The sequence below is a fragment of the Otolemur garnettii genome, unplaced genomic scaffold, assembly GCF_000181295.1.
Source record: "Otolemur garnettii isolate 467f Iridium unplaced genomic scaffold, OtoGar3 scaffold00252, whole genome shotgun sequence".
Taxonomy (NCBI): Eukaryota; Metazoa; Chordata; class Mammalia; order Primates; family Galagidae; genus Otolemur; species Otolemur garnettii.
In genome coordinates this window covers 1,214,738-1,235,681 of record NW_003852647.1, presented here as the reverse complement: position 1 = coordinate 1,235,681, position 20,944 = coordinate 1,214,738, and the positions used below count along the sequence as shown (strand labels likewise).

The following is a 20,944-nucleotide window of genomic DNA, read 5'->3' as shown; positions in this document are numbered from 1 at the left end:
GTAAGGTTTGGAAGGTTTAAGTTAGGCAGACGCTATCTTCTTGGGACCTGGGGGCAGGCAGTTCCAAAGATGTGCTCATGGGTTCTGTACTCTAGATTCCATCATGTCTACTCACAGCTTTGTGGGTGAGAGCTTGTAGTGCAGGAGTAGCTTCCTAACATGTGGATCCCAACTGCAGACATGACCTTGAAGCCATTAGTTCAGTGGCTGACCTTGATTTCCCCTTGACTTCCATTTCTGTAGCCTGATGGTTTTATGGACACCTAATTACCTTCCTGACTGAGATACATTCAGTAATTACTTTCTTTCTTTTCTTTTTTTTTTTTTTTGAGACAGAGCCTCAAGCTGTCCCCCTGGGTAGAGTGCCGTGGCATCACAGCTCACAGCAACCTCCAACTCCTGGGCTCAAGCGAGTCTCCTGCCTCCGCCTCCCAAGTAGCTGGGACTACAGGTGACTGCCACAACACCCAGCTATTTTTTGGTTGCAGCCGTCATTGTTGTTTGGCGGGCCTGGGCTGGATTCGAACCCACCACCTCAGGTGTATGTGTCTGGTGCCTCAGCCACTTGAGCCACAGGCGCCAAACCAGTAATTTGTTTCTTGATCTGAACCAATAGATATAACATTGCACCTTTTATGTACTAGGCACTGTACTAAGTGGTTTACATAGTTAAGCTCACGTAAGCCTCACAAAAACCCTATTGTGTATTCACTGTTGTTGTCTCCATCTTATGAATAAAGGGAGACACAGAGGTGTTGAACAACATGCTAGCATGTGGTGTAGCTGGAGTTGGAAACCCTGGTAGTTCTGCCTCTTGAACACATGCTCTATCTATTACATTTCCTCCTCTGCATTTGGTACCTGCTAGCTAAGGCTCAGACATTCACCCTCATGAAGTCACCATTAAGCTCTTAATTCTAGGAAATGATTTCAATACCCACCTTGACCTCTCTGCAGTATTTGACTCTCATCTTTTTTTTTCTTTTTTTTTACTGTTGGGGATTCATTGAAGGTACAGAGAACCAGGTTACATTGATTGCTTGTGTCAGATAAAGACTCATAATTGTGTTTTTCCCCCAAAAGGTGTACCCCCCGTGATACCCCCACCCCCTCCCTCCTTCCCTTTCTCTGCTCTCCCAATCCTCCACCCCAACTCTCATCTTCTTGATAAATTTCTCCTTCCTCAGTTTTCATAATCCTGTTCTTGCTTCACATTCATTCAATCCCCCCTCCTTTGCTGGACCTGCCTCCTTTGCCTGTTCCCTGAATGTTGCTAATCCTTGACATGTTTTTCCCTATCTCTTCCATTCTAGAGCCTTTTCCTGGGCAACCTTGTCTACTCCTATAACTTCATTTGTCAAAATGCAAATGAGGCCAGGGACCCAGTGGCTCATGCCTGTAATACTACCAGTCTGGGAGGCTGAGGCCAGTGGATTGCTTGAGCTCAGGAGTTAGAGACCAGCCTGAGCAAGAGCCCAACTCAACTTCTACAAAAAAAAAAATAGAAAAAATTAGTCAGTGTGGTGGACTGCCTGTAGTCCCTGCTACTAGTGCCTGTAGTCCTAGCTACTAGTGCCTGTAGTCCCTGCTACTAGTGCCTGTAGTCCTAGCTACATGGGAGGCTGAGGTAGGAGGATAACTTGAGCCCACAAGTTTGAGGTTGCTGTGAGATATGATGACACTACTGCACTCTAGCTTGGGTGACAGGATGAGACTCCTTTTCAAAAAAAAAAAATGCAGATGTCTCCCATGTCCATATTTTTGTGTTCTGATTTTTCTCCTGAGCTCCATGCCCAGGGATGCAGTTACCTTGACATCATTGCTTAGATGTCCTACAGCTCCCCAAATTCATCATGTTCAAAATCTCATGTTTCTGCAATGTTTCCCATCCCAGTGGACAGCACCCGTGACCACTTAGTTGCCCAAGCCAGAAACATGGGCATTATCCTTCATTCTATCTTCTCCCTCAGTCCTTTATAAATGTATACATTAAGCCTTGTTTTTTATTGTTTGGGATTCATTGAGGGTACAAAGAATTAGGTTACACTGACTGTAGTTATTAGGTAAAGTCCCTCTTGTAATTGTGTCCGCCCCCAGGAAGTGTGCCATATACCATGACCCCCCATCCCCCTCCCGCCTCCCTTTAACCCTTTCAAATCTAGTCATTAAGTCTTACTTTTTTTTTGTTTGTTTGTTTGTTTTTGAGACAGAGTCTCACTATGTCACCCTAGGTAGAATCAGAGCTCACAGCAATCTCCAACTCTTGGGCTTAAGCGATTCTCTTGCCTCAGCCTCCCAAGAAGTCTTACCATTTTAAACTCTACCGTATCCCCTGAATTACTTCTCTCCATCCTCGTAGCTATTGCCTAATTTTGGCACCTGTCATCTGTCCTTGGCATCTCCTTGCTTCTTACATTGTCCTTACCCCACTGCAGCATTTACGCTTGCCTTGGAATGTTTCTACATCTGTTTGGCAAAACACTGTAAACTACTTGAGAACAGGGACTGTGTCGTATTTATCTCTGTATATTCTAAATGCATAGCACAAAACCTATAACCTCAGTCACTGTTGGATGGGTGTATGAACGGATGAAAAACCCTTTAACTGCCCCATGTAAGAAATGTGAATCAATTCTAAGATGGGTCAAAGGTTTCCCTTTAGACCCCAAAGAAGTTTGTAGTCACCACTTCCTGGGTGAAGGACTCACCTACAAGTCAGTCTTTACCCTACAAACGCAAACCTGATCCTATGTGCCCTCATATTAATCTGAAATAAAAATAAACAAAACAGAAAGAGGTTTATATCAGAGAGGTACAAAAGATAAGAGTAGGTTTGTCACCATTAGCAAAAAAAAAAAAAAATGTGAACTTACAGATAGTAACTCAGTGGAACTCCAGGAATGGAGAATAGAGAAAATAACTATATTTAAATGTTTTTTTTCCTGATAGTTGCTGAATTGCCTATAGAGTTATTCAGAGGAGTGTGGTATGGGAGGGGTAGATTTGTGTGTCAGAGTCCCCTAGAGTGAGAATAAATGTAGTCTTTTAAAGAAAGCTTCCTAAATATAGAACAGCTTAAGCCTACTGAAAATTTTGACAACCCCAAGCCCCAGTGGTTAACTGTTTTTGACAATGAAACTATAAAAAGTGTCTTTACTACATTCAGATCTACTCTAATATTGTGCATACATCCTTCCATAATTGAACCTTGCTTTTTCTTTCTGTTTTTGCTTTCACTTTGCATCACCTTGGGTGTGGTCTTTGTTTTACTGCAAGACCTCTTCTGTGTATGTGGGCTGGCAGGCATTTTAAGATAAGTGTCCTGTCCACTTGTATAACTGCATGCAGACGGGTATGCTGGGAAGCACATAGTGACCAACCTTAGTGCTTTTCAGATGATGATATGCTCCAGAGAGCATACTCTGCTGGGGACCTCATGGGCACAATCTCATTGAATCTTTACAAACTTTGCACAGGAGGTATTCTCATTATTCCCACTTTACAGATGAGAACACTGAGGCCCAGAGGAAGTGAAATGACTTGCCTATGGTTATAAAGTTGGCTAATACTGGAGCCTAGTTAAGACTATATCTGTCTGAATCTAGACTTAACCACTACACTACCAGGAGTATTTCTGGGTTTGTTTTTTTTTTGTTTTTTTTTTTTTGCAGAAAAGAGATGTGGTTCACAGAGAAAAAGAACATAAAAACCATTCTTCTGTGTTTCAAAATTCTTCAGCCTGCTTTAAAAGCCCAAGCCAACGCAGTGGCATTGGGCCCTGTGCAAATAGTAGCATACCGTGCAAGTGCACTCTCTCCTGAAGCTCAGGACTCTCCATGGAGTTCCCTGTAAGTGGGGGTGCCCCTGTACTGCGGCTTGCTACAGCACGCTGTTTGCATTTTGTAGTCATTTGCTTCTTATCAAGTGATGGAGACAGTAATATTTTATCCTTTATTCATTTCTCTTTATCTACAAATAAAAATTATTTGATGAGCAGTGCCTGTGGCTCAAAGGAGTAAGGCGCCAGCCCCATATGCCAGAGGTGGTAGGTTCAAACCCAGCCCCGGCCAAAATAATAACAATTATTATTATTTGGTATTTCAAATATTTCTTCCCTCAGTAGAATGCAGAAGTGACCTGTTTATAAAAATGGAAGCAAATGAGATAATTTATGACCAGGCGATTACAGATAGATCAGAAATGTTCTCAGGTCCTTATCATTTACTAAAAGAACTTTTTCAAAGTTCAAATGAAACTTGGAATAAACACGTACTATTTTATAAATTACTGTGAAATATCATATGATACAAACATGTTGTCTATCTTCATCAGACTATAATCCTCTGTCATTCTCTACTTCATGAGTGCATTTTTATCATCTAGAGGTTTTTGACGTAATGAAAATCTTTTTGGTATTGCAAATTTTTGTTTCAATCAACACACAGAATTATTTCATGGAATATTGAGTTACAAGCAGCTGCATTTACTCTTTCCTCTATTCCTTCCTGCAGTAAGTAAAGGACCAATTGTATGCCAGGCCCTGTGGTAGACACTGAAGTTGCTATGAAGAACAGGATATGGTTTTGGTGCTTAAGAAACTCACAGCATAGTAGAGAAAATCTCAATCATAAGAGCTCTGAAGCACTTACTAAGGGCAGGATACAGTGGGAGAAGGGAACTGGGAGTATAGGAAGAGAAAACAGCATGCCAGGGGCCTAAGGCAGGAAAGCATTTGCAACTTTGCTTAGAGGAACTGAGGGCTGGAATTTACAACACCAAGAGATAGAATGGCAGGAGATGAAATAAGTTGATTATTTTGGTCTTTATTCTAAGGTCCATAAGAAACAGAATAGTGGTGAAATCATAATTGTGTTTAAAAATTCCACTCTGCATGGAGAATGGATGGAAGGAGATAAGAGGCAGGAAGCGTAAGTGGCGTTGTACTATTTCAGAAGAGAGATGATAGCAGCAGCAGAGAAAGAAGTAGATTAATGGAAGAATTATGTATGAGATAGGGATGATGGGTATAGATAGGCTGGTGGGATTGGACATGGGCAGTGAGGACAGTGAGAAGTCAAGCCAGGTTTCTGGGCTGAGAAACAGGGTAGATGAGGACACCATTGACTGGAAAGGGAAACACTAAAGATAGATTCCATGATGTGTGGGACAAGATTAGCTCCATAGGGATGCATTGGGTTTCAGGGTATGAGCCCACCATTTGGAGATGCAGGCAACTTCTAGGGGACAAGGGAGCACTGAGGGCGTGGCATTAGTAGCATGAGTAGCTACTAGGTTAAGACCATGAGGCCAGGGGAGACAGCTGTGCCAAGCATGTAGGACAGGAGGAGAAGATGGTGAAAGATGGAACCTGGATTCCTTGGGCAGGGCAAGGTGAATTCATGAGGAAGCAGCCTGAGAGGTAAAAGCAGTTAGCTGTGTGAGTCTGTAGCTTAGAAGAGGGGTCCACACTGGAGCAATGGAGGTGGCATTTAGAGAGCAGTGGAGACCACAGGAGAGGAGGAGATAGCCGAGCAAATGTAGAGTGTTTTGTATCCATAGCATCACTTCTGGTAACAGATATTGTTAGCAACTTGATTACTAGAGATAGAAATAATCTGGAAGATGATGATTTTTCAAAGAAGAAGGCAAGGTGAAATGCAGGAGCAATGTTTGACCCAAAAGAGGGAATGGGTGTAGGAAAATTATAAGAAATTTGTCTGGGTGGACACAGTTCTTCTTCTTGTTCTTCTCTCTTCTCCTCCCTTCTCCCTTCCTCCTTCTTCTTCCTTCTTTCTTCATTCTTCTCCGTCTCTCTCTTCTTCCCCTTCTCCCCCTCCTCCTCCTTCTTCAGCAGAGTATCACTCTGTGGGGCTGGGTAGAGTACCATCATATCGTAGCTCACAGCAACCTCCAACTCCTAGGCTCAAGCGATCCTCTTGCCTGAGCCTCCCAAGTAACTGGGACTACAGGTGCCTGCTACACAGTGGTTGGGATGAACCCTACTAGAGGGGTGATGCCTCTTGCCTACCGCTTCATTATCTCACTAGGCAAGTTAGGTAAGTATGGCAATGCTACAAAGTGGGCACTCGGCCACTCTGAGGAATGGAAGACCACGGCCTGGGTATTATGCCCCTTTGTCTCGACTGGGCCTGGGATCCTGGTCTTCCTAAGGGAGACCCATACCTGTGAGAAAATCATGTCTTCTCTGCTGCCATATCCACTGCCCCATTTCCTTCAAGTCCCTCAAGCAGAGGTTAACATTGTGGAAGGCTCTTTGCTTCTGGAGGATAAGATAGCAATGTGGTCATATGCCTAGAGGGTCCCTGCATCAACCAATGTCATCCCTGCTCACGCTAAAGCTCTCCCACTGGAGAAAGCACACAGCCAAGCATGTCTGGTATGATTTCAGCTTCCTGTTGGATGTTCATGCTCCAAGGTCTTCAGAGTCACTCAGCCAAGGAGGGACTGTGCTATCCACAGGACTCCCCCTTTCTTATTATTATAGTAATATTTTCTTTTGGATGAACATGTGGTGTTTGTCTTAAGCAAAGCACTCTACTAGTAGAAATGAAGATGTCACCCTGAGTTTCTTACCTGAACAATTCCTCTATGGAAGGGGACAAAAAATATCTCCATTGGCCTCTATGGAAGACTGTGGGGCCAATACTTTCCCTCAGGTTGTCCCAACTCTTGAGGAAGGTAGAACCACCTACTGCTTCTTGCTTAAGGCCTCCCCCTTCAGCCACATTTAGCTGTCATTAACCGAGAAAAAAAATCTCAATCTCCTGCAACCTTTTCAGAGCAAGCTGGAAATAAAAGTCTCAGACTGCTTTTCACTGAATAAGCTAACATGGCATCCATCAGAGGCTATCACAGATTTGCAGAGAGGATGCTGTCACCAAGATGTTTTGCAGTTGAAGTACCTTGAGAACCAAGTTTACGAAAACATCGCAAAGGTTGGGAAAATTCCTTCTAAGTGCTTCCTCCTACCCCCAACCTGGCTGAGGCCTTCAGGTATTAAATAACAACAATAACATTAAGGGATCTTTATTATTGAAAAAATAAATAAGATAATTACAAGTTCACTCTGGAAACAATAGAGACTACAGATAGATACAATAGACTTCCTTTAAATACAGTCATTTCTTGATGAGGAGTGGGCAGGCTCGGGCTGCACCCCCACTCCATCTACAGTGGGAGAGATAGGCACAGGGGGGAAAGAAAATAACTGGCTAGCAACCGCCTGACTCTGTGTGTGTGAGAGAGAGGGAGAGGGAGAGATTGAAAAAGATTAGGAGAGAGAGAGGGAGAGATCGAGAGGAGAGAAAGAGCGCGAACAAGCACAACTGAAAGAGAGATGAAGAGAGAGATCGAAAGAGAATGAATGACTGTCAGGGTGGGTGGCAGGGGCAGAGTTTTTCAGTTCTCCATCCCGCTAGACATTCTAGAGCCCGGCCCCCTCCGTCAGGGCCCCAGGAACCCAGAGTCAACCCTAAATGAATGTGATCTGAGCCTCCCCATTTCTCTTCTGCTATTTTCACTGATAAATCAAATACATTGTCCACTGAAAGATACCGCATGCAAAGGTACAAAACAGAACTTGGCTAATCGTCTGCTGTTTACTCAGAATTCAGTCTGGGCATAATGGCTTTGTCTTCATAGGAGTCTCTGGATGTTTGTATCAGTGGGGTTGCTGCTTCAGAATATAAGCTCTTAGGGGGCAGGGCCCGTTTTGATTTCACGTGCCCTGTAATTCATTTATTACAGCCCTACATGCCTTGGGGTATATAATAAATAGTTCTCCATGAGGAGGATCCTAGGGTTATAAATAGGCAGTTCAGCAGGGGGTGGTCTTAACTGCTGTGCTGCAAGGTCACACTGTTCAGAGTTTGAGTAAACCAAAGGATGTGAAGCCAGTCCCATGGCTCACTAGGCTTGGATCAGTCACATTGACAAACACCGAAGCACCTGGTTGCAATTCAAATACTCCTCCCAAGTGAATGGATTGTTGCCCACAAGGTTTGGAGGAGCTGTGGGTGTTTGCTGCTCTGAGTAAGATTCTCTCGGATCCACCAATGGACCTCAGGCAGACGCTGGCTATAAATGGAGCTTGACTCGAAGCTTCCCGATTGGAACAGAAGGTGACTTGGGCATAGATGTAATAGAGTCCTTGTCTTTTAACGGTGAGCTGTTTCCCATTTTCCAGAGTCACCAAGTTGTTGCTCATGGTGTAGTATCCTTTTTCAGCCCACTGTAGAACTACAACAAAGAGGAGAAAAATTCATGGTGAGGTAAAGCGCAGCATGGTTCACATTCTAACAGAAAACGTAGATTAATATTGGACACTGGCTTTGCACAGGGATGGATTCTCACAGCTCCTTCCGGCCCTCAGGGTCTAAGGAGGAGATATGACTAACAAATCAGCCAGACAGAGCCAGGTTCCAACCCAGGAACCTCCAATCTCCCCACACTCCAGCTCCTCATCTGCAACACGAGGCTAATGGCAAGACCTTATTTCAGAGACTTGTGAAAATTTTAAAAGTGACAGATTATGGTGAGTTTTCTTCTCTCTTTAAGGTCCATAAAGTCAATTTGCCCTTGAATTTAAGAAAGTTGAAATGACTTCAAAGTTCCACATGATCAATTATACATACCTAATCATTCAGATAAAATCCTTGCTAATATTAATGGGGATTTCTTGCTTGTCTTAACTTTTACGAAGTCAAAGAGTTGCTAGTCTACCTAGCTCAACTTCAGCAGAGAAAAGACCCCATTTGTTCCTACCTAATCACAGTGTTACAAACCCAGCCTGCCTCCCACAGCAAGGACTAAAATTAGGCAAGGAAGTATGAAAATAAACTGTGTGTTTATTTCACTGTGTTTTGATCTGCCATTGTAGTGGGTGCCACCAACTCGAAAGTACCTGTATTCTTGTGGCTAAGCAGAGTTCCCACCAACAGTGTGCCATTTTCTCGGCTGAGATGTTGAGTGGGTTCAAAGTAGTGTGTGCACCTGATTTCAAATCTCAGCTCCCACAGAGAGTGAGACTGAGTGATGGGGGTTGGGAAGAAGTGAAAGTACTGATGAGCTTTTCAAAAAAATTCCCATCTGGTGGTCTTAGGCTCATCAGGGCACAAGACCCTTCCTGCTAAGACTCATCCTCTAGTAATAGGGAGGCATCCCCAAATACCTGACATATTTGGGCCCTCTAGACCACTCAAGAAATAATACTTCATTGTGATATATTTACCTTTTGGATCATTCAGTTGAGGCAAAAAAAAAAGGCAGGGTTCTCAACCTTTTAGTCTAGTAAGTTTACTTTGGTAAGTCTTTTCCTAATTTTAGTATTTACTGTGGGACGTAAGGCAAGTTTGGAGCAACATGGCCAAGTACAAAGAGTTTGGGGACTGGAGTGGGGGAAGAATGTTTCTGTCTGCTCACCTGAACCCCTGCAGACCTACTGTAATGCAGACCATAGATATTATGGGACTGACACCAATCACAAGCCTTTCAGGAGAATCTGAGCTCCATGAAATATATCCAAGGGCAAGGATTTCAATGCAGATGGACAAAGACCAATGGGAAGCTATTGTCCTAGGAGGTTTCTCTGTTGCTGTCACCCAATTTAAAAGAGAGAAGGTAATTATGGCCACCCTGGGTAAGGGCATGGTAATACAGTTTTTACGTTCTCCCATAAGTGTATTTTCTGAGAAATGGGTACTTGACAGAATTATTAAATATAGTAGGGATAACTGATATTAATGAGGGGCTTTGACTCTCTCTTTTGACATTTAAACCACAGAGAAGTTGACAAAGTAGTGGCACTTTGCATCTGTATAGCATTTGACAGCACAACTTTCTGCCACATTAGCTGATTTGATGCTCAAAGCCACCCTGCGGGGTGAGTGAGGTAGGAAACTGCTGTGTAGATAAAAGGACTTGTCCAAGGTCACCCAGCAAGTGGTGGTCTTGATTCATGAACTCCAGTGTTCAAACAGCTCCCATCTGGTGCTGTTATTTCCGTACCATGAGCCATGATAACCATGCATGTGTTGCACCCACTGAGAAGCTCGAGCCACCTCAGAAATAGGTGCTATCTTCTCTGTGTATATGTGTGTGTGTAGTTCTAAACATGTGCGCGCACACACACACAGTTTAGATCTCCATTCCGGAGCACTCTGCTGAGTTTTTCAAAGACTGCTGATGCTCTTGCCTTCGTGTCTATGGGGGAACTTTATGTTAACGTGCAGGTTTTCCATCCATTTATCAGATGCGACACATTCTCCAGCACCAGCTAGCACAAGGTACAGATTTGGGAAAAAATCTAAGGGCTAGAATGGTAGCAGAATGCATATGGAAATAAAATCGTTCAGAGTTGAAAAGATCACAGCGTGTCGTCTGTTGTTACTTCATTGGAAAATCTAACGTCTTGGCACCTATTGATCTTTACAGAATGATTTTACCTTTAATTTCCCTGAGGTTGGCCCCTGTGAGCCTGGGCTTAATCATACAGGAATTGACAGATGGCAGGAAGTACCCCCTGAGGCCCATTTCCACAAAGTGAAGAGGGGTGAGGAGATGGGATGCTCCCAGTCATGAGGTCACTCCCTGCCATCTCTTCCAGGTTGTCAGAGTAATGGTCTCTCCACCCAGTAATTTATCATTTAGAATCAGCCATTGAGCAAGAACATAATGAGAACATCAGGCATCGTCCCACCTCCTTTTGTTCCCTTAAGTCCCATCTGTGCACTTGAGCTCACTTTGCAGACAAAGGGGAGCCTATGAGAGCTATATGGCAAGGTTTGAAAATTGAACTCCAGAGGAAGACAGGAGCCTAATCATTAGGTTTCACTGCCTGGGCATCCCAGCCTTCCCCCTTGGGTGGCTAGTGCTCAGATGCCATGGGACTTACCAGATGCTGGTTTGCCACTGGCCTCACTTACGACATGTGCTGCAATTTGAGGGTTGTGATCACCTGAAATGAAACCAAAAGCAAACTGTCATGCCAAAGTAATACAAAATTACCCACAGAAGTGTTTGGTCAAGTTCTGCAAGTGTGTACCAGACACTGTGCTAAAGTAGATTACACAAAGGGAAGGATGAAATGCTCTGAAATCTCACCCACTGAAGGAAAACTTGGGTTCTAATATCTCAATGATTGAATTGGCTGTTTTCATTGATCTCATTCTCCTAGTGCTTGATCAATAATGGATTCCATTTTACATAGATTGGCACAGGCTGAAAATACTGGTCTTCATTAAACATAATTGAATTTTGCTTTTCTCAGTGGACCCCAAGGTTGTGTCTGCACACTTAGTAAGATGCTTATGGTGTCTAATTTGGGCGAGCAACTGGCCACACTATTGTGTCTGTCTCTAATTGCTACTCATGTGAAAGGATTACTCCTTAATAAGCAATAATTTCTTTTTTTTTCCATTATGCACACTTTGTAGATGCCCTATACATGTTAAGTCAACCTGCATGACCTAAATGACCAGTTTGGTTAATTTTATCATTTTCTTGAAGACTGCTAGGCAGTATCCACATGAACTCCTTCTCAAATTTCACCATAATTAACAGACAACATGGTATCAGTCAACATATCTTGTAGTCATTTTGAAGAGAACCCCTTCATGGAAATCAGATGACTCTTTAACTTCCAAACCAGCTCTGAGTCTCAGAAAGTAGTATCTGTATCTCTGCATGTATGTATTTCTTTGTGTGTATTCGATTTGCACAAGTCCTATTATCAAGTTCACCAACTTTGTGATATAATAGTCTCTCTAATAGCACCCCTTCCTTCCCACACTCTGCTGCTCATTATTGTGTTGGTATGGGGTTCAGGGAAACATCAGTGTGTCTGGAAAAGGAGGTAATTTGAAGAGAAAAAACCCTAGAGAGGGTCATAGGAGAAACAATGGAAGACATTGGGGATTTTTAGCCTAGAGCAGAGAAAGGTTATGCAAGGCTCAGGGGCCATAGTTGATTTTGATTCAAGAGGAAAGACTTTTCTCAAGCAGTATAGTAATCTTACTATAACTGTTAGAACCATTTGAAAATGGAGCAGGCTGCCTTATGAGGTAGACCTGTTTGATCACGGGCCTGATGGTCAGGGTTGTTGTGAATGAGATTCATGTTCTGGGGAAGGTGCTGGATTTGAGAATCATCAAGCTCTTTTCCAACCCAGAGATGTTCAAGATGCTGTAACGTCATGAACAGGGCAAAGAATAGAATGTTGTCACAGTGTTGCTCTTTGATGCCAGAGGCTCCACCAGCCACTGTCTCCCACAAAGAACCGTTATCGTTGAGTGATGAACACCACTGCTACCAAATGATGACTTTCCTGTCATCCCATCCTCTGTAGGTGGTAACAGGCTATATGGTTGCTTTAGTTTAGGTATTGAACATAATGAGATTCCTTTAGACTTTGGTATTGTCAGTATGAGAGGAGCATAGCCTTCCCTATAAATATGTACATACAAAGCCTTTCCAAACCATAGGGACCAGGAAGGTGTCAATCTGATAACTATATCCCTATTTTATTACCAGGACTAAAAGTTCCCTGATTCAACACTGGTTTGTTTTCAGATTTCCTTTTAGTTTTAAAGATTCATAAAAATTGGCAAACAGCAACTTACCTTTTTGCATTTCAAAGTTGTTTTCATTTTTATTCTCCTCTTTGTTTAGCATGATTTTCTGAAAGAAGAATCATTACAAAAGGTCATTTTGACTGGCTGTGCTGTGGGGTTGTAAAGGTATCATTCATTTGCCCCATGTCATTACTCTGTTCCTTATTTCTGATGAGGATTATCACATCAACTCAGATCCTGTCATTAATTCCATCATACCGATTGGGATCCCATGGCCCTGACAGATGAGCTGACAGGGGAGATGAGCCCAGGGGAGAATCTGGAAGCAAAATCCAGGCCCTATTATCTCCATTCCCATGCTCTCTCCAGACCAGAGGCTGCACTACTGACCCATGCTATGACCCTGACCTCTCTGGCTTTGACAGGTATTGACAAATAATGTTGAATGGCGAGATGATCCTACCCTGGGAACTGATATAGAGGATATTATTAAACATAAAGCATGGTGTATATCTATTAGAATGAAATTAGTCTGAAGTCTCATAGGAAAAGGTCATAGTAAGTTTGACCTTGGGAAAGAAAACGCAGACTATGAAAAGACTCTCAGATATTTTAAATTTTGTTTTCCTTTACAATGGGTTGAAGAGATTCTCTTGTTGATGGTTGCTTTGTATAACCTGAATTTCTTTAGAATAATTAGCATTTAGGAAACATCTCCCAGTGCTGCTGATGTTCAAAGGCAAACGTAACACTTCTTCAAAGATTTGTTTTTACTTATAACCTAATGGAAGCCTAGAGATACTTAAAGACCCAGGGACTTCTGTCAACGCAAGTTGGAAGATAATAAAGGCTATTCCTGCCTGTTTAAAGAGACTGAACAAAGGTACTAAAGGGCTTAAGTGGACAGTATCAGGTCACCCAAAGAGACTGACACTTAAACCAAGAGTAGCAACTGTGAGATCGTATTCACAGGCTGGGCTCAGCTCATTCCGTCTTTCTTCTGAACACAGGAACAGAGTAGCATTTCCACTTCTGATAATCAAAGTCCCGTGTGCCTTCCCACTCCTAGGATTGATTTTCTATAGCACCCTTCATTTTCCTTCCTCCCCAGAAAGGATTTGTATTGTCACTGTTGAGAGTCTTGCTGTAGGCTCAGCTCAGTCACCAGGTGTGAGGGCGTAGATCACAGAGGCCCAAGGGGAACCTGAGCCTCGGAACTCTCACATGGGCCTCAGAGCTTCAACTTTCCATTTGAGCTGAGGTGCGGCACTATAAAGACACCGCGACAGGAAAATGTTTGTGAGATCACAAGTAAACAAATGACTATTTAGTGTCTTTTCAAAAACTGGAGTGTGATGATTGAGGTTGAGATACTTTTAGGCTAGGTGGTTTCATTGGTGTCATAGCCTGGCACCCATGAAAATGTGAAGTCAGCAAAGCTTGTCTTGTATGAGCCCAGCCTTGCCTTTCTGTGAATGTGCCCCCAGCTACACTTCCCAGAGTTTTTTTTTTTCCTTGCTTCACTCCCCATCTCAACTAAAATACTTATTAAAATAAACTCTCAGAAAATCTAGGATTGATTGTTTCTCTTTTAGTGGGAATTCTATCTTGCAGGTATGGACAGGTTACCCTTTATCTCAGAAAGGAAATGTGCTGACCCTCTCAAAGGCATTTCAGGCATTGGCGGGCAGATATTCACACACCTGATCATTCTAGGAGGAGGTCGGGTGGGCAGTAAGTTTTAATGTGAAGTTGTACTGTTCAGAATGACATCTCCATTTATCCTAACATGAGCCCTGAATCCCATCTTTCCTCCAGAGTGCAGCTCAGTGTTTCCTGCCTTAAGAGATAGAGATCCTTGTCACTAGAAAGAGGTGTTCACAAAGAGATTGGTGGCCACTTGACGGTGGAGAGAAGACTAAAGTTCTGGACTAAGGATCCGATCTGATGTTTTCTGAGACCCTGCCAGGCCCTATTGATTCAAAGCCCCCAAACTCAATCTTGAGGTTGCTCTGAACTAACCGAACTGTGTCTCAGAAAGAACTCCTGTTAACAGCTGAGAAAATACAAATCCAATATGGGACTTGCTGGTGGTTGGCTTAAAAAATCCTCTAAAGTACTATTTTTGAGTGACAAATTTGGAAGAATGGGTATTGGAAAGGGATTGAGTCATTAGCAGGGGTATTGGGTAGCTAGAGGACTTTGTACCTAACCATTGTCCCCATCTGCTGCAGTGGAAGCAAGGGGTCTCTTTAGTCATATGTAAAGAGGAGCGCCCTGGGGCCCCAGCTGACATGTCTGACAGGTCTTCCCTTTTAGAGTATGAAGCTTTGAAGCTATGTCACTTTTTTTCATACAAGCATAAGCAAGAAGGCCAATCTAACTCTTCCCTTACTCCTATCCTGGTAGCTGATTTTCGAAGCTTTACATATCAACCTGAAATAAAGACGCAGGAATTGGCAGCTCAACTGTAAAACTCTCAGTAAGAAAGAGAGGGAAGAAAAAGGACGAGCCGCTCTGGCTTCCATTGGAGAACCCTGAATGCTGTTTGTTCCCATAATTACAGCCCTTCAGAGCTGTCCTTACAGATGATCTCAGCCCTCCCTTGCTATAGATGAGAAAACTAAGGCCCTGAGAGGTGAAGTCTTTTGCTCAAGGTCACACAGCCAAGCTATATGGATTATTTAATACACTATGTGGATTATTAACTGTTCATTTTATTCTTTTTTTTACTTATTGTTGCGGATTCATGGAGGGTACAAAGAACCAGTTTATAACGATTGCTTATGTCAGATAAAGACCCTCCCATAATAACTATCCATTTTAAAGTGTCTTTATTCACATTTAAATGAGTAACACCTTCTGATACTCCGCTAATACCTGCCAGAATCCCCAAAGAACCTGAGAAACTCAAATCATTTCCTGAGCTGGCCAGTCTTACAAATAAAGGCTTAGGAGTTTCACCTGAAACGTAGATTAGGGGAAAGAACGGGAAAGCCAGCAGTGGATTTGAACTGTATTCCCATCTCTGTAGGTGACTCAGGAATAAACTGTTAGAGTCTTCACTACTGGATTAAATGACACACAGGTGACAGTATAGATAGACAGGAATAAGCTCAGAAATAAGATCTTAAGCCCACTAACGCCTGCGTTAAATTACACATCATCTACGTGTAAGTACTAATTCCCGTCAAGGGCGTCCAACCTTTTGATTTCTTTGTGAAACATTGGAAGAAGAGTTGTCTTGGGGCCACACATTAAATACGCAAATACTAACAAAAGATAATGAGCAAAAGAAGAAAAGTCTATGTATAATTTTCATGATACCTACTGCGACAGATAAGGAAAAAATCCTCACATAATCCTCACATGGCCTGCAGGCTGTGGGTTGGACACCCCTGGCTCCAGATATGCACTCATCTGGCACAGAGTTGGCCTTAGTGTGGAGTGCTGGCTCCTAGGCACAGGTCTCCAGTGAGCTGAGGGCCAAGGGTATCTCTTTGGCTCAGTGTTCTGAGATGAAAATGGGTAGATAGAATTTTTGACGTTCTGCCTCAAAACAAGGAACCTCTAGACCTCATGTCTGTGAGGACGGGATTAATACAAAGTCTCTAAAAATTCTTACTTTAGATACCCATCGTAGGCTACAATCGCTGCAGTGACTTCACGCGGACTATCAGCCCGGTGGGCTAGAAGGCTTCAAACCCTTGTTGCTTCTGGTCATGACCGGCCCTAGAGAGCACTGGCTTCAAGAGTAAGTGATATTAGACGCATATGGAGTCTGGTTTGAGCGACACTGACGATGTCTGTTCTCTATTCCCTGTACCTCTCTCCACAGCAAAAAGGAAAGATCTCACTATCCGAGCACCTGAAATTCCATCAGCAGAGAAGCACAGGAGACTGTTACCAGTCTGCAGGAGACCCTTCACTTGTGGCCTGCCAACACGGCAGCTGCCGACGGCTATGGCTTCTCTGGGAAGTGGGGATCAGACTGTGGAGCTACAGTGGGAAGGCAGCGAGGGGTGGATGCGGAGATACAGAAATGCAAAAACCAAACTTGGTGTGCTTCATAATTTTGCCCAGTGGTAGCTGCATGTGTGAGCTCCTATGTGTGAGTGTGCCCACGCGAGTGTGCATTTCCCCCAGATAGGGCCTTTCGTGTTCTTCTCATCTCCAACATTCCTTTCCCTTCTAACATAGAATTTTGGCTTTGTTTTTGCACCGATAGAGACATTCATACACACCCCCATACCCATGTATATAAGGATGCATGTATACATACACGTATATATGTGTATATATGTGTGGATAACCAATGTTTAAGCTTTTACATTGTTACATTTCAGTTTTCCAACCTAGCCAAGGTAGTAAAAACATTTCGATGACAATTTTACCAACCACGAAGCTCCTTACCTTGACAAAGCCTTCAAACTGGCTTCTAATCTCCTCACAGTTCAGCAAGGATAAGGACCCTTCTCCTTTGTTGCATCTCTGTATCGTTTTCATGAATACAAAATCCTCATGAAGATTCCTTTCATCTTCTATCTGTTTTGAAACAACAGGAATATGAGAAATGTCATTCTGAAGGAGAATACCGCTAATGGCATCTGCCTCCACCTTCACTTCACGGCATCAACAACGAGAGGGCTTCGGGGGCATAAATGGGGAATAACAAGTCATTATACTGACGCGTTGCGATTTGATATTTACAGTTTAAGAGTCGATGAAAGCTGGCAATTAAGATGTCATATTGTCTGAAATTCTAGGTAGAAATCACAGCTATTCTAATAAACTTTCAATCCCCAAAATGTAAATTCTTCAACATAATTTTCAACAATATTCTATAATTGTCATATTTCCCATTGCTTCAGTAATGATTGGTCATTATAAACATCAGCCCAGAAAATTGTTTTCTGCTGAGCTAATTTGCCCACTTCATTATAGTGTTTGTGATGCAGTGCTTGAAAAAAAGAAGTTAATTTGAAATGTGTGTCAATTAACTTGAATCCTAATTACATCTCTCTCTCTTTAACTTTTTAGTATTTGTAGAAAACATTTGCATTTTTAAGGAAATCATCTTTCATTCGCAGAGTTAATGAGATATTTTATTTTCCACTGTCTTAGTGTAATTAAATGTATGGGATTCACTTGCATCATTGACTAATTCTGTACCACTTTCTTGTTTTGAGAGTAGATTTTTTAGATTCAAAACAAGATCCAGGGAGCTGACGGTTATGCTGTCAATGACAGCACGCCCAAATGCTGTGAGTCTACTCAGGTCACTATTTTCCCAAGAAAGGACATCCAAGGATCCCTTAGAAAATGTGGCCATCCGATGCTATCCAGCCAACAGTACCCACAATCAGAATTTTTGGAAAAGCCAGATAATTGACCAATTTTCCCCTTTACATTTATAATTAATATTTTCTCGATACAGCCAATAATGCCCCTTAGTGGCTATTAATAAATACAGGGAAACACAATAAATCCTGATGATTATCTTTTTCTAAGAATGCGAAGAGACCTACTAAGATACTTCACTCTTTTGTTCCCATAAGTTCAACCATTTAAGAATGTAAAACATCTCAGAGGGAACTGAACACCTTGCAGCTACAATCAGTGCTTGAGGAATTACATGCCAAATGTCACTTGTGCTAAAAGACTGCAGAATCTGGGACCTATCCAAGTGTACGCTAATCTGAAGCACTATGAAATTTCAGATCAAATTGATGCGCTCCTTCTCTAGTTAGAAATTTACAAGGAAAAAGTTGTCTCTGTCAGAATAAAAATAGTTTACTTCTTAAGAAAAACTTTTGCAAATAATTATAGCTAGTGCCGATGTAGTGTAGTGCTTACTATGTGCTGGGCACTGTTGTAAGCTCTTTACGAGGCTAAATTCACTTAATCTATGAGACTGGTACCATTTCTCAAATGTGGAGACTGAGGCCTAGATACCTAAAAGTATCTTGCCACGGGATTGCCCGCTGGTAGAAATGTAGTTAAGATCTGAACCCAGGTGGTCTGACTTGAGATCCTAACCAGAGACAAGAATATGAGACTTGACTGACTAGCCAGCAAAAATTACTCCATAAGACCATTCATTTGGGTTTCTGCCATCATCCATCATCATTTGGGTAGCCCTAACAAAGCCACCCATAAATCAATAAGAACCCCCCATTTAGTTAAGAACATCTCATCTTACCTTGTCCAACCTTCTATGAAGATACACAGCAAAAAGTGCTGACCCAATCATCTGGGTGATAAGAAAAATAGTAAGTAAATACATAAAAATTTTCATGCTGACAGGGGGTCCGGTGGCCACAGAGCGGGGAGAAGGTTGACCGTACGTTTCGATCATGCTGTGTTAAAGTTGAAGTGGTATCTTCTGGCCAAGAAGGTGGCAGCGGCAGCATGAGAAGACTGTCAAAGTGGCCACCTTACTCAGGATTAGTTAAGAGCACACAATCGTCGCAGCCCACACTTCCTGGAAAATGTGCTTCGTAGTCTCTCTCCCAGCAAAAAAGTTACGTAAAGGTTTTTTTTTTTTTTTTTTTTTTTTTAAAGTATACCCATATCATTCACTTCCAGGCTTTCCTTTTTGTTAGTAAAGAAGAAACTCTTCCATACATTCATTCTTGCCTTGAAATGTCATAGACTTCTTAACAGACAGTGGCAGTATTTTCCTATTGCTGTCTAACTTTTCGAGTTCCCCAGTTTCAAGGAAAGTGACAAATTCATCCACCAGCAACAGACTCATTTCCATTTCAATCTTACTAATATAAAGTGGGAACTTGGGGGACGGGGAAAGAAACACATGTCAACAAAAGTTTGGATCAATTTCATGACTGGTGTGCCACTAGCTAATGGCTGCTCAAGACTCAACTTTTGTTAGTCTCTAAACTCAACAAAATTCCGGCAAGCTTTTCAGATCAAGACAACATGGCATAAAGTAAAAAAGAGCTCTGACGGTTATTAAGTAAAATTTAGTTGGAATGATAATACAAGAAGAATAAATTCCCCCCCAGGCAAAGATAAGTAAAGTCTTGATGGAAATCAGGATAAGAAACTGGAATTGAAGTTAAAGTGGGGACATTGGCTTGGCTTAGCCAAGTTGCCTGTCTACACTGTCCTAGGCCATCAGATAATTGCTGATGCTGATGTAACAGTTCAGAATAGGGAAAAGAGGCTGCAGTCAAGGGCCCTCAATTATAGTCCTTACTCTACCAATATGTTGGTAAATCACTTTATCTCCACCGTCCTGCTTTCTCATACCTGAAAGGGCCAGTGGGACCTGTCTCGCTTCTGCTTATTGTGCGGGTTGTTGTGAAGACTGAATAAGGATGTGCACAAAAGAGATTGGAAACATGTTAAGCAATGGACAACTCCTATCCCCGATTTTAGGAACTTGTTTCGCTTAAGATAAGAGTTTTCCCAATACTTGCCAACTCCTCACGTACAGGTAAAAACCAAATGAATAATAACATCACAAATACCTAAAGCTTTGACAATGAGTTGCATCGTTGAGGCGTGTAGGAGTACACGTTTCTGAACGGCCTTTGCATCATCTTATCAGATTGCCTGCAGACTCAAAGCAGCTGTGGAAATCCCTGCCCTACATCCCATACTGGTATAGAAACCATGATAAAATTGCTTTGGTGATTCCTCTCCAATTGTTTTGAGAGATAAATAGGAAACGTAAGAAGTGCTCTGATAGGCATGCCGTCTGTGTAGCTAGCACCTGCTTTCTTCCCCTCCCACGCCCCAGCATCCTGTCCTGGGCCCAGATCTGTGTAGCTTTTCACTGCATCTACCAAGTAGGTGGCTTCAGGGCACGTGATGAACTTTGATCAGCCAAGTCGGAGGCTTTGGTTCTTAGATGGGTAACCTTCGTTCCACTGAAGGAAAATTATCACAAGAGCCAAAAGGGGCTCAAGGACTTCTCCAGGGCCAGTTTCATACAATTACAAAGTGCCAGAACCAGCTCAGCCAAATTCTGAGGGAGAAGTGGCTAAAGGGACCACGGAGGTGCAGACAATGGCAGGATTTGGTCATGTCACCAACTTGAAGCAAGAGCTGGGTTGTCCAACTTCCTGCCTCAACTTCTTCATCTCCAGCCTTTTGCCGTCTCGCTTCTGCCCACAATGTTCCCCGGAAATTACTTCCACCATTATTGGCCCAATAATAGTTGTGGCTGAATATTTTTTAGAGTTTATTCTTAGTGACTTCTCCATTATTCTGTTGTCATCTTTCTGAATACTCCCCCCCCCCTTGAATTTTATACCATCATGCTTTTACGGGCGTCTGCCTCTCAGAACCCTTCATGTGATCCTCTTTTCTTTTTGCACCTCTTAAAA

General features: G+C 42.6%; 1 protein-coding gene across 2 annotated transcripts; it reads right to left on the bottom strand.

Moving 5' to 3' along the window:
- Nucleotides 1–7,865: 7,865 nt before the first annotated feature.
- Nucleotides 7,866–18,980, bottom strand: CD40LG (CD40 ligand). 2 transcript variants are annotated; one of them, XM_003802656.2, is made up of 5 exons: nucleotides 18,793–18,980; nucleotides 17,004–17,135; nucleotides 12,639–12,696; nucleotides 10,913–10,975; nucleotides 7,866–8,259 (listed from the first exon to the last, which is right to left on the bottom strand). In XM_003802656.2, the coding sequence occupies exons 1-5, from the start codon at nucleotides 18,946–18,948 to the stop codon at nucleotides 7,883–7,885; spliced, it is 786 nt and encodes a 261-aa protein (XP_003802704.1). In that variant the 5' UTR covers nucleotides 18,949–18,980; the 3' UTR covers nucleotides 7,866–7,882. The 2 variants fall into 2 exon arrangements, with proteins under 2 accessions (XP_003802704.1, XP_012668704.1); XM_012813250.1 differs by lacking the exon at nucleotides 10,913–10,975 and having other exon boundaries at nucleotides 7,883–8,259; nucleotides 18,793–18,948.
- Between the last annotated feature and the right edge of the window lie 1,964 nt (nucleotides 18,981–20,944).